This window comes from Alexandromys fortis, unplaced genomic scaffold (assembly GCF_014885135.2).
Source record: "Alexandromys fortis isolate MF-2015 unplaced genomic scaffold, M_Fortis_MF-2015_v1.1 scaffold_1, whole genome shotgun sequence".
Classification (NCBI taxonomy): Eukaryota; Metazoa; Chordata; class Mammalia; order Rodentia; family Cricetidae; genus Alexandromys; species Alexandromys fortis.
In genome coordinates, this window is record NW_026067927.1 from 31,570,843 (window position 1) to 31,585,219 (window position 14,377).

At 46.5% G+C, this 14,377-nt stretch overlaps 1 protein-coding gene across 2 annotated transcripts in view; it reads right to left on the reverse strand.

The window, feature by feature from the left end:
- Shc3 (SHC adaptor protein 3) overlaps positions 1-14,377 on the reverse strand; it is a 114,347-nt gene that overhangs the window by 32,415 nt on the left and 67,555 nt on the right. The window contains exons 3-6 of one of the 2 annotated variants that reach the window (XM_050144225.1): positions 9,726-9,789; positions 6,869-6,988; positions 3,935-3,988; positions 292-343 (exon numbers count right to left, since the gene is read on the reverse strand). In XM_050144225.1, coding sequence (XP_050000182.1) covers positions 292-343; positions 3,935-3,988; positions 6,869-6,988; positions 9,726-9,789 — 290 coding nt within the window. The remainder of the gene's footprint in view (positions 1-291; positions 344-3,934; positions 3,989-6,868; positions 6,989-9,725; positions 9,790-14,377) is intronic. The other variant, XM_050144226.1, reaches the window with a different exon arrangement.

Consider the following 14,377-nt stretch of genomic DNA (forward strand, 5'->3'; position numbering starts at 1 on the left):
CCAGGCATACCTGAGGCTGTTACCAGAGCACGGGGTGAGACAGATGATGTGTGAGTGGGGTACACCGAACCGCGGCCATCCTGACCCAGGTGCGAGTCTGGCACTCAGCATCCAGCAGGTTCTCTCTCAGCCAGGTGACAAGCTACCCTTGCAGGCCTCAATTAGCCTTAATCACGTCACGTGACATGTGCTCGTTTGCTAAAGGAGCTGAGATAATGAGGAACATCTGGTTCACAGCATCAAGCCTGGCTTCACACGAGTAAGTGATTAAATGGGTCGAGCACTGCTTACCTCTGCGATTAACAGGGTCCTTAGCGACATAAGCAACATAGTCTGTTGTGTCCTGTGGAAGGAAAAAGGGGACATTTGTACTACCCATCACAGCAAGAGGGAAGACCAGAGGGATGCAGGGCCCAGCGTGGTGAGCATCCATCACACAGCCAAGAATCGGCTTGGAAGGAAAGTTCATGAACCAGTGCTTTCCCAGTGTGGGAGGCCCTGGGCCTCCTCAGTCCTGGGAGAAGAAGAAAAGAAGGGAAGGAGGGAGGAAGGCAGAGAGGAAGGACCAGATACTTTGTACAAAATGGGCATGGTTTAAGGCATATCCTCAAACTTGGATGGGGCTGGAAATACCTGGAGATCTGAGTGCAGACTGAGCAGAACCTGAGGAATCATGAGTGACTGGTGCAGTTGCCACTAACCAGTTCCCCTGGACCACACTCGGAGCAGCCGGGATGACAAGCACCCCATGGTGGTTCTTCTGGGAGGCTTTCAAAGCGGGTTCTTGTGTACCGTTGGTTCATCTGACTTAGCATGTTTGGACTTGAGACCTGACCATGAAGACCTTTTGAGAGCTCGTAGACACACTGGTGTGAGCCAAAGTCAAGAAGCAGGACTGTTAGGAAATGTGTGTGTGAACTGTCCTCAAATCTGAATTCCTGTGAAAATCCTGAAAGGCTTAAGACGAATAGTTGGGCTGTACCCCAGTTTTCTATCTGGACCCCCAAGCCGGATTGCTGACAAATTCCAGCTGCCATGGGGTTAGAGACCATACTTTGAGAACTGATTGCTGGGGAAAATACTAGGGTAGGAGTTTAAGGACTGGAAACTCACAATAGGCAAGATTTGGAATTAGCCTAGTAAACTACACAGTGGAGTTTTATGCATCTTATAATTCCAGATTACAGTTATTGCCGGGAGTCAAGGCAAGCTTTACATCCATGGTCAAGAGGAGAGAGAATAAATGCATGGCTCCTTTCTTGTTTTCTTCTGCTCATCTTGACTTCTCTCTTACACTGTTCAGGAAGCTTGCCTAAGGAATGTGCCACCCACAGTGGTCTGCCTCTTCCTACCTCACGGGCTAATCTGTCAATAGAGACTCTCTACCCAAGTGATTCTGGGTGGTGGCGAGCTGAGAGTTAAGACGAACACAAATCCACAAGCACCATGCCTCAGAGCCGGCGGCTTGAAAGGTCAGCCCATCTTTGCAGTTATTTTCCTGAGCTTATGATCCAAAGGCCTTCAAGTTCATCCACTGCTCCTGTCTGTGTGGCAGTGGTCTGTTCCGCCCCTGAGGAAGTGTCCTCTCCTTAACAGAGATCCAGCAAATACTGCCGGGAGAGGGGAGGGGAGGGGTGTGGGCGTGGGGAGGGGTGAGTGGGCATGGGGAGGGGTGAATGGGCATGGTGCCCTTCAAGACTTCCGGAGAACAGAGGCATGGGGACTTTTCCAGAGGTGGGGACAAAAGAACCCTTGTCTCTGAGGCTCATCTGAGCAGAGTCCATTTCCTGGTCTTTAATATTTCACAGCCCGGCGACAGAAAGGACAGGAAGACTATAAAATGCCCTCTGTTCACTTCCGCGGAGGTGAATCTTCTGAGAATTTGAAGCTGTTGGCAAAAATATTACAATTCTTCACTTTCCTCCCAGACTCATGGGATGTGGGAGTCGCAACTGTCCTTCAGAAACGTCAGGAGCATCTTAGCCAACAAACGGGAGCCCTGGGGCTTTGGAGCTCTGGGGCTTTAGAGCCCCCGAGCTTTGGAGCCCCGGAGCTTTGGAGCCCTGGGTGCAGTTACAGGGTCAAGACTGAGATTCACAGACAGCTTTCCCATACTCTAGGAACCGGGGTATTCAAGGAGCAGAGCGGATGGTGCCTTTGCCCCAGTTGACCCACATTGCTGTCACTTTAGTGCCTAAGGATGCGTGCTGAAGGTTGTGCTTGAATAGACGAAATGAGCAGAACTGAATCACCTGGGAACCATAGTAGCCGATCCCCAAAAGACACTAGCCGCCCTGGCAGCCAGCTCAAAGATGCAAGGAAGGCGGGGTGGGGGAAGGGAGTGGGAGGTGCTTTTAGTTTGACAAACTGTCTTTGTGGTACATTAATATAAACCTGCATGTGATCGGCTTTCCAGCTTTCCTTTGTAATTTCCAAATTTTTATCCTAGTGGCCTAAATGAACGTAGGACAGATGGCATCACTGGAAGGTGGTGGGACTAGGAAGTACAGTTAGAGGGAGCAGGTCACTGGGGGCAGGCCTTCCAAGGGTCTGCCTTGCCTCCATCCCATTCTGTTTCTGCCCCCTGACTGTCATGAAGTGAACAGCTCTTGCTCACATGGCCGCTCCAGGATAGCACCCCTGCCTCACCTCACACACAAAACAGACCCAGACAGTGGCAGGCTGGCACTTGGAAGCCAAAATGATTCTTTCCTCTGTTTAAATTGATTTTCTCACATATGTCTGACAGTGACAGGAAAAAAGAAATCTGTCAAATATAGATATGATCTTGAGAAATAGGTGAACACACAGGAAGATTTTCACCTTCTAAATCTACGTCTCACTGAGAGAGTTTATGTTTCAATGAGGTGTAAAACTCAACACTAGGAAGACTAGAAAGGCATAGCCAGGGAAGGACAGAGTAAAAGGAAAAGCATTGTGGGAGGCTTTGGAAACAATATTTTATGTGTGAAAAGGGCCCAAACCACTGGCACCCAAAATAAATAAATAAAAGGGAATCTTAAGTTACAGAATTTGCTTTTTGTCATGTGAATGAACTTAGGTTAAAAAATATCCCTTCTTGTATTAGCCCACTTTTAATTTTTTGGCCTTTAACCACTTAACCACAATAAAAATTATCGTGATAACGTTTGGAAGGAGCCGGGCCCATTTCCTCTCCTCCCTCAGTGTCTTGCTCCCTGGCATGGTTGTCTGCCTGATTTTGAGGTGGTTTTGGAGATGTGGCAGGGAACAACCAAGGAAAGCAAGCCTGGGAAGATGGGTCAGACATGGGAGCTATGACGGAGGCCATGCTTCCTGAACTCCTGATAATCCATGGCTGAAAGTGAATGGTGGGACCTGGTCACAGGTTACCCTTCCCCCACCAAATAGCAACTCCAATGACAGTGGAGAGGGCTGTGGTGCAAGCAATACCTTGCCAGAAGAGTGCTTGCTGACCCTTGGCCCCCTGCTCAGTCTCTAAGACCAGGAAATGAAAGGGGAGGAGAAGAAGAGAGGGAGGGAGGGGAAGGAGGGCTTGGGGAGGGAAGACTTTTGCAACCAAGAGGGATAAACAGTTGGGATCACAGCTTCCGGGGCTGTAACTACTTTACTTGCAAAATTTCATCGATGACTATTTTATCTTACAAAACACTATTTCCTTCAGAGAATTTCCCCCATAGGGGATAAAACCTGCTTTTCTGGGCACCCTACAGTTGTTTCTGAGCACATGCACTGCATGGAACAGAATTCTACCCAGACTGAAGTTGTCCTGATCCTAAAACAGCTGGACTGCTATCAGAATAGTAAATTGGGGTTTCAGTAAAATCAGCATAAAACACTTTTGTGTCGTGTCTTCAAGGGGCACATCTTTAAAGCAAGGGCTTTGTCTCAGAAATTTCCAGCAAGAACGAGGGAAACAGCCGAGGCCACTCACCGGGTCTCCCCCCGAGGCGAAGGAGATGGACTGCATGTGATGGTTCGCTATGATCTGCCAGGGCGGAGACAAGAAACAGAGGAGCTGTTAGCACTGTGCCACATCCTGCCAAGCCCGCATGCTAGCAGGTGAGCAACCAGACGCCCTCAAAACTGCCCCCAGGAAGATGACAACTGCCACACGCTGAGGCGGTAAGTCACCTGCCCTTACTGTGCACAGCCTGATAGCGGCCGTCTCTTTGGTTGGCTACTCGAATGCCCCATTATGCCTCCCAGCAGCTGAGGAGTGGGAACTGGGGACAACCCATTTTACAGGCACAGGGCATGAGCCCAGAGGGGCACGAGGCTTGTTTAAAGAAAGAAGGGAAGTAAGCCCAGATCTGTGAAATCAAGGCTCCACCTGAGGCCAGCGTCTCAACAACTGGACTTCACCAGCAAGGACCACATGGACCTGGGGAGATGGCTCAGCTGGCAAAGAGCTTACATTACAAGCAGGGAGACCTGAGTCCAGTGCCCCAAACCCATGTGATAAAGCACTGGGTGCGGGGGGCTACAGTCCCAGCACTGGAGAAGGGACAGGTATATCTAGGCTAGCTGGACCAGCAGCCTAGCGGAATAAGCAGGCTTCTGACCAATGAGAGAGCCTGGATCAATCAGCAGACACAGCCTGATGAATGATAGCTAAGGTTGACCTATGACCTCCACACGTCTGCACACATGTGTGCATATACACCTATGCACATGTGTACATCTCCACACAAACATAACCACACACATGTACACACACACACACACACACACACAAGAGAAAAATACATTGTACCACAACATTACAACTTGTATTTTCCGCTTCCACAAACACCAGAGCCAGGACGGGGGAGTGTGGCCTGTTTCACTCATCCCATAAACATTAGAAGGCCAGCATCCAAGAATGACAGCCCTCTCTTAATCCCCTAGCTTAAATACCAGGGGCCCTTCCACATTTGTCTTAAAAATGGAAGTTTTCCATCAGGTTTATAAGCTGTGGCATCCGTGGAATTCAGTAGACACAGAGTGAATTAGAAGCTGCCCTAAATTCTAAAAGCTACGCAAGTCCTCACTGCTATTTTTATCTTTTTAAAGACAATGGAACGACATTGGAGGAAAGTTCCTGTGTGGAAAGGAGCTCCCAGCTCCCTCCTAACGCAGCCAGGTTCATTACTGAGCTGTGCCCTCCAGCCTTGTCCTGGGCAGGCGTGGTTCACAGAACAGCAGATAGAGCATATGCGCCTGAAAACTCGAAATAAAATATCATTATAGGATAAATTGTTAAATATTTTAAAATGCTGGCTTTGGTTGTTGACATTTGCTAAACCTCATTCTAGAGAAACCCGAGGGTTTCAGAGAACACTAGACAGTGAGACTGCTGGGTAGCCTATGCCCGAGCCCCAGGCGACTAAGAATAGTTACCCTAGTATCCTTTAATCCCAGCACTCGGGAGGCAGAGGTAGAGGCAGGGAGATCTCTGTGAGTTGGGGCCAGCCTGGTCTACAAGAGCTAGTTCCAGGACTGTTCCAAGGCTACAGAGAAATCCTGTCTCAAAAAAACAAAAAACAAAAACAAAAACAAACAAAAAAAGAGTATCAAATTCTTGTATCTGGAGGTTTGATTGTATAAAAATGTTTGATTTTAAAAATTGCACTTTGAGTTGCTGACTTGAGTTTTTAATTTTAATAAAAATTGTTAAATGAATTTTGGCTTAAGACCAGGACAGAATTTCCAACCATTTCTGGGATGACCTTAAGCATACTACATATTTATACAAAATGGCACTCTGAACATTGACAGTTTCAAAACTAAAGTATCTATCAACTCTGAAAACCATTGGCAGTGTCCTGTGTTCTTCAGTATTGCTAAATGCTCAGCCAGGATTTAACTCTTTATGTAAAAGTAAATAAGCACTTTCCTCTGATTGGCATGCAAATTTTCTTCCATTGTTAATAAATTGTAAAATCATATGTTTAAAAAAAAAGGAGAGAATGAGCAAGGAGGATGGAGAGTTACACCCTGGGGACCCTAGAAATAGATGTCCATGTGCACAGAGGACAGATTTCAGTGTGCACTGCTGTCTAGAGCCTAGTGTGCCAGCCTCTATGAGCAACTAGGGCTCAGCTTAGGACAGCCTGGGCAAGGCAAGGCTTATTAGACATCCTAGATCCACAGTCTCAAGGACTGCCTAGTCCTTAGAAAATAATAGAAAAGGACAAGGAAGTCTCGGTCCCTGGAAGACGAAAGGATAGAATAAGATATAGTCAGTTGTCTCAACAAAGCCCTGACTTATTTCTCATTTACACATTAAATCTAATTTGTCTCTACATCTTAGGGATTGATGACAGACAGACAGACAGACAGACAGACAGACAGATAGACATGATAGATAATAGATAGGCTGGACCAAAACATAGTCAGCACATAGAAATGTGGTCATCCTGCCTGGAATCTGCTTTTCTAAATGTGTCCGTGCTGCCTTGGTCACGCCACCGTCATTGTCTACACTGTAGATATACACAGCTCATCAGCCTATAAGAGGCTCCAATATAAGAAGCCATAAGGGAGAAAGTTCCTGTCTATTAAACCACAGCACGTTGTGCCTTCCAAGCAGGATAAGATTAAAATGTGACCCACAAAACCAATAAAACATGGCTATAAAACAAGGGCAGACACCAAGACATTTGCACAGGCATCACCATTTCTTTATATTACAAACAGACCAACGAAACAGATGGCATTTAAAGCAGAATTCCAGAGAACCGTTCATCCATCTGTGGCTGGACTGTCAACATGGCCAAAGTCCAAGGTCCAGCCAAGCAGGTTCTGCATGGGCTCGGTAAGCTCCGAGGAGGTAGCCCCAGGGATGCCCACCCTCGGGCCCAGGGAGGCCTGGGCAACCTCACACCTGTTTGGAGTCGGGAGTGCGCAGATTCAGGCTGGCGGTGGAGATGGTCAGGGAGATGCTCATCCCTGCGAACTGGAGGTTGCTCTTCCCCAGAATGTTGGACAGCATTTTATTTGGAGGCTGTGAAATCCAAGGGGGGGGGGGGATAGATTAGCTTTAGATCCAGACTCTGACTGAAAGGGTCGAGGCAGAGATACCAGTATATCTCACTGACCGCTCCTCCCCCACTGAGGTGCCAGAAGACAGACAAAGGTAAAATGGGGGAGCTGGGAAGATAAGAGTTCATGCCAATGTACACACTCAGTAATATGAGGTATGAAATCATAAGTGCCTAATATGTCAGTTCTGGGGAGAATTGCTGGTCTTCCTGGCTGCCTTGACCATATGCTGGTGTCTCCTGGCTCGTAGATGCAAACTTGCAGAGACCTCACAGCTTTGCCGACATGCAAACCTTGTCCCGGCACACCAGTGCTCAGACTGTTGCTTAGAGGAGTGAAAGGTGAATGGCACCAAGGCTCAGGAGCAACCGCAGAGCATCCCCAGGCTCTCTCCCGAAGGGAATCTCTGTTAAGGGCTCACATGGATGGTCCAATTAGAATCTGACTGCCTAATGCCTGGGCAGGGTGAGAGAGAGAGGCTGCTGTGGCCAGTGTCTCCCTCACCTGTCAACAAAGTCCTTACAGAGATATGGAAGAGCTTCAGTGTCCAGCCAGGCACTGTCAGACCCCTGGGCACACACCAAACCCCTCTCCTGCTCACCCTTTCCGTTTGGTTACAACATCCTCTGCTCACTCTGCCAAACAGGCCCTGAGCAGAGGCACAGTCCTTTAATCCACTAGGAGAGAAAATGCAGCAGCTAAGGCTGTCTAAAGTGGAGCCAGGAAACAGGGAAGGTCACATCCCTCTGCTGAAGCTCAGACCACAGGATGTTCCTGTGGCTCAGATAAGAAGCCAAATCCAGACCTGCCGGCCTTGCACACCAACCTCTCAGTGGGGAGTAGCCTAGTTAATGGACCAATCAGAATAGGTTTACAGTTTAGGGTGTCTGCCTAGCCAATGAACTGTCTTCAAAGACAGCATTTAATGGAAATTCTCTATTTTAAAAGAATAAATCTCTGCTGAACTTACCTCCAGGGGTTGCCCTGGTTTGGCATGCCCAAACTGCACACTTTGTTCCCCAGATAGATGCTGTTTCCTTTAGGATCCCTGCCATGACATTTTTCCTTTTTCTTTTTATTTAATACTTCAAAAGGGCCCTTTAGAGAACCCATCTCCCCCGTGTGAGAGAGTCAGGTCAAGTGCATCTGGGCACAGCCTAGAAAGTTCTCATTACTTCCATCCCTTCCCACCAAGAGAAACATAAGGGGATCACAGACCTGTTAGGACCAGCTGTTCTGAGAGACAATAGTCCTCCTTGCTGTTCCCAAGGGACACCTGGCCTCCTGTATTCAAGATCTGGGAGCTTTACTTGGTTCCCAGGACCCCCAGTGGACTGGCCATCACATAACCTGAGCTCAGATCCAGTTGCCCTATAGGTTTACAAATGTCTCCAGTTCTGAAGATGGTGGCAAAACCATCTGGAACCTGAAAACTCAGCCTGGAGCAGATACAGGGCCCTCTGTGGTATACTTTCCCACAAATCCCTTCTAGGTAGATAAAAGTCATGATTGTAGGTGCTGGATCATTTATACTATGTGTGTGCGCACGCGCACACATGCACTGATGTGTGCACACATGTAGAGATGGGAGGTCATCAGGAGTCTTCCCTAAAACTCTCTTCCTTATATTTGAAGACAGAGTCTCACAAAGAACCTGGAACATAGCAATTCCGCAACCCTGGCTAGCCAGTTAGGCGCCAGGATCGGCCTGTCTGTTTCTCTAGCACTGGGGTTACAGGCATGTGCTGCCATGCCAGGCTTTTTACATGGATGCTGGAGGTACAGACTCAGGTCTTTATGTTTATGCAACAAGCACTTTGCCAGCTGAGCTATCTCCCTAGCCCCCAGATATTTTCCCTCCTAATTCAACCATATACAAGATTCCAGAAGCGTAGTTGAACACCCAGCCTCTGAAACAGGTTGACCATGGCCCCAGCTCCTATTCACCTTGTGACTTCTCAGCCCAAAGCCTCAATTGTCATCAATAACATCGGGATTTCCAGTGGCATGGCTGAGCCGACTCAGGAAAGCCATTTGTCATGCCTTTAGCAATGTTCTGACCCCTAAGCCCAGCTATTACTGAAAGTTAACTTATACGAACTCACAACTACATAGATGGCATCTATAGGTGGTGAAATACGTCTTTAGTCCTGGCTGTTTTACTACCTGGTCCCATGCTATGTGAACCTGCGCCGTCAGGCCCCATCTGCTGCACCTGGAGAAAATGCGACACAGTGACAAACTGCTGTGTGTCTTCCTCGCTCTTTCCAGGAACCTTGTGTTGAAAGCTGGAACCACATGGACGTATTTACACCACAGTAACCGGCATCTTATAAAATGCAAGGTCCTGCTTCCCCCTCCCAACCCCAGAATCCAGTTCTTAAGCATTAGCTAGCATGTACTACTGGGGTAGCTGCTACATGAGCTGTTAGGGGCAGATGAATTCGTGTTATGTAATGGGCTTAAAGGGTTGCTTGGTCAGGTGTTGATTGTTATCTCTGTCTCCAGGGTTTATCTACAGCATTTGCTTGAGAGAGACAGGGCAGGGATGCTTTCGCCTTAGCTAGGTGCTTTCCCTTAAGAAAGACAAGATCCAGGTCCTGTAAGAAGACAGGGGACAATTATATGGGTGAAGACCTGGAGTGTGGCCCTGAAAGGACATGAAGGAGGAGGCAGACACACGGTGAGAGCCACAGTACCTTTCTCTTCTTGAAGGCTCCTTTGGCACCTGGCACAGCTTCGCAGACACGACTGATGGCTTCCCTGAGGGCAGGGAGAGATTCATTTTATTACATGCCAGTCAGAGTTATGCAACTCAGATTGTCTGCACTCAAAGGTCCAGAGGAAATAACCGCCTGCTTATTTTAGCATAGAAAATTGGCCCTCCAAGTACCTCTCCTCCAACAAGCAGAATTAAGCCAAGCACCGGCAGGCTATCTTAAAACTTTTTGCCATATCCTGCCTCTTTCTTAGTGTGGTGGCACCATGATCAATGCCACATTTCCTTTTTCCTTTTACAATTAACTAAGATTTCATATTCAAAATCAGCACCGGATATGCACTCTCTCCAGTGTGATTTTCATTAGGTCAATCACTGTGCCTTTAGAAATGTCCTAACATGGTCAGAGCCCCAGGATCAAGCCTACCCAGCCATCGCAGCTCACGGAGATCCTTCTGAAGCAGATTCGGGGTCACTGGAGGAAGCATGATGCTCATTCTTTGACTCCTAGCTTCTGCAGTTTTAAACATAGCCAGCAAGCTGGGGCTATAGCTCACTGGTGGAGTGCTTGGCCAACCCTTCTAAAGCCCCAGCCCCGCATACAAGCAGGCTTGGTAGCACATACCAATAATCCTAGCACTCTGGAGGTAGGGAGAGGAAGGCCAGAGGTTCAAGGTCATCTTCACCTAACTGGTGAGTGTGAGACCAGCCTGGGCTACAAGAGACTATGTCTCAAAACATAAAACTAAATAGATAGTATATCACTCAGCTTAGGGTTTTCTGGCTTTTTGGTAGTATGAAGGTGATTCATATTCAGTAGAAATCATACTTTGAATTTTTGATTCTAATTTTTTTAAAGTTTCAAGTTCTAAAATATCTTATTTTTTGGTAAATATGCATTCACATCATGGTATATAACAAATATATATCCCATAACATGCACGTATCAAGTCCAGCCTTCCTTGATCCATCTTCATGTATCCTACACACACACACCCCCCACATCTTCCCTGGCCTCTGGTAATCACTATTCTATACTCAAGCCCACTGTTTCCAGCTTCTGCATATGAGAAAGATAGTACATGGCACTTGTGTTTCTGAGTCAGGCTCACTTTGTTTACCATAATTCCCTCTGATTCCATCCACAGGACCTTCTCTGAGTATTGGACATCTGCAGTAACCCTCAGCTCCAAGCCAGCACTGTGATCAGCAGCAGAAACCACCGACACTAAAGTCCTCTGCTGCTAAACTAGCATGTTCCAGCACATTCTATAAGTTCAGGATTTTCCACAATAATTTTGTTTGCAGTAGGTTTAAACGTCAAGGAACTGCTGTATTTAAAAACCCAGAGAACTGAAGAGGAGTTAAGAAACTCCATGACACGAGGGTGAGGCTGTGCGCAGGTCGGATGCACAAGACACTGTCTGTTGAGCAGTTCTACATGCCAGGCTTTGTCCTGAGTCAAGGGATGGGGGACACTCATAGTGTCCATCCAGTTTGGCAGGAGTCCCATGCACGGGTCTTAACCTATGGAGGCTGGAGGATTTGAAATAAAGAAGAGTCCAGACAAGGAGGCTATGTAGGTTCCGATGCAGGTATGGCAAGCTACGAAGGCAACTCCAATGACCTTGAAGGCACCCACAGCTCAACACTGCAACTCACTTTCAATGAAAACCACTGGGGGAGGGCTGAAGGTGACCTCAAGTTAGGAATGCCTAAAGGAGCTGGGAAAACTTCAACTCCCACATAAAGAGGGAGAAAATATTGCAGGAACTTGGGAAAAAAAATAAACAAACAGGGCCAAGAGATAGGCTGGGTGAGCATGAAGACAATGGCTCCTGAGAGACAGACAGACAGACAGCTTCCCCAGTGGACTACTCCTCACAGTTAATGAAAAATTAATTGTTGAAAAATAATCACAATCACAATGCAACTGCATTGTGTTAGATGTCCTTGTCAAATTAGGGCAGCGACCACGGAGGCGAGCTTCGTGTTTGCCATTCAATGCGTTGTGGAGAGAGGGGAGGAAACTGGGTTTTTGACGGTTCAGGCGCCAGGAAGCCTGCACAGAATGAGTCATCCTGACCTGGAAAACTGAAGCCAGAGCAGATGTTTGGGATGACAACGCTGCTCCGATTTATTGTATAATAGCCATCTAACAGCGCTGCTACCAAAGCGATCAAATACGTGCCATCTAAAATCTGCTAAAAGCAAAGCCCTCGTTTGCTTTCAGAACATGAATGTGCTGTCCTTTCGAACTAATGAGTTAATCTGTGTGTGTGTGTGTGTCTACATGTATATGAATGCACACACTCCTGTGTACATGCAGAGGCCTGAGAATGGTGCTAGGGGTCCTGTTCTGTAACTCTTCCCCTAATTCCTTTGATGCAAAGTCTCTCACTGAACCTACAATGAGGCTGGCAGCCAGTAAGACCCAGAAATCCTCCTTCCTCCACACTTCCCCCTACAGCAAAGGTGTTACAGGCATGTGCAAACAAGCCTGGTTTTGTTTAAGATTTGAACTCAGGTCCTCATGTCTGCACAGCAAACGCTTTATCTGCTGAGTCATTTCCCCAGCACCTATGCTGTCTTTTATAGAAGTCTCAATATCTGCTTTACCTGTTTAATATTTTAAGGCATGTTTTATTTTTAACTATGTGTATATAGGTGATGGGAATGTGTGCCTATGTGAGTGCAGTGCCCTCAACAGCCAGAAGAGGGCAATTGGATCCTCAAGAGTTGGAGTTCGAGGTGGTTGTGAGCTACCCAGTGTGAGTTTTGGGAACCAAACTTGTGTCCTCTGCAAGAGAAGGATGTGCTCTTACCTGCTGAGCCATCTCCCCACTACCGTTCCTAGTCAATTTTGCATGATTGTGTGAATGCCTATGGAGGCCTGAAGTTAGCCTTTGGGTGTTGTTACTCAAGACACTGCCTACCTTGTTTTCTGGGACAGGGTCTCTCACTGGCCTGAAATGTACTAATTCTGAAGATTGACTGGTTAATGAACCCCAGACACGCTCCTGTCTTCCTCCCCAACATGGAGACTACAAACATGGGCTACCATGCCTAATTGTTTTTATTTATTTAGTTTCAATTTTATGTGAGCATATGTTTATATGAGTGTGTGTATGTGTAACACATGTGTGTAGGCACCCACAGAGGCCAGAAAAAGCTGTCAAATCACCCAGAACTTCTGCATTATATTTGTTAAGTCAAGAGATGGCCTTAGCCCAACAAAGTAGCTAAATCTTTGATGGTCTCAACAAGCTAAAGAGAACACCTTACCTTGGTCATTCTTTTAACAACCTCAATGATTCCTAGATTTTTGTGCCCACCAACATAGAACAACATAGGAAGTCAAGAGTTTTACAAACAGTTCTCCAAAAGGACTCCCACTATCAGAAATCTAACCTAGTCAGCTATGAGTCATTTCAACTGGTTTCTACTCCAGGGAGAGGCGGGAGGAGCTCAGTTTTCAGAAGACGGGGAACAGCCCGACACATTACAGACAGAAAGTCCTCTCAGGGAGACCCATGATGTTCCCAGAGCACAGTCACGAGCACAGTCACAATATAACTCTTCCTGAGCTCACACACTCCAAGTGAGCCCCAAGGATACCCCTGTGAGCTCTCAGAATTTTCTGAGATCTTCAAATCAACATGCTTTTCAGAAAAAAATATGCTGTCATAGAATGGCCACAGATCTGTTTCTAATGTTCATGTGATCACATGTGACAAGTCCTTACTTCAACCAGAGATGGTGTCTATTTCTGCTTGAAACAGAAATGACACACCATTAAAAACAGCAATATTTAGATGTCTGCAATTAGTTGCTTTAACTCTAAGGTCTAATTTTAAATGTTGCTATTCTCAATTTCCTTCCTGGATGTTTTAGTGAGGAGTACTGTCTCAATTTGCTCATTTAGCAATAACTTAGTTTGGTATAATTTCATTTAATTCCTTTTTGGAACCCAGGTACCAATTTTGCTATTTTTTTTAATAATAGAGATTGCTTCTTAGCATTCCACTCAGTACAACTCCATTTCGAGAAGCTAAATCCTGACCTCAGCGCTCCACTAATATGAAAATGGAACATTTGGCAAACACAGCAGTCATCTGAAAGCGACTAGGGACAGCCCTGCCAAAATGCTAACCTTGGGTTTACGATGGCGCTGTACTCCTCCACCCAGGCCTGCACCCTCATCCATAGGGCAGATATCTCTCACAACTGAAGCTTCTTCTTGCCAGTGCAGAACTTTAGGACTAGACTTTGCACAAACGTTCACAGCAGGTGTGCATATTTGCACCCACATGAATAACAGGCACGTGTGCATGCTTGCACAGACACTTTTCAGAGTGAAACAATAAAAAAAAACAGTAGAACCATACGATAATTTATTCCCTCTTCAAATTATACTTAAGTAGGGGAAAGAGCAACAAAAATGAACTATATAGAGCAGTAAGTTTAAGTTCACACACACAAAGTGATAAATAGCTACTCAGGGGGAAACAGTTTCTAGTGCATGCCTCAAATGTAAATTAATTCTTGGTGTATCACAAATAGAAGCTGTTGTGATTTTAAATAACAAAAGTATTCAAGAAATTCAGGAAGAATTATTTTTAATGATCATTG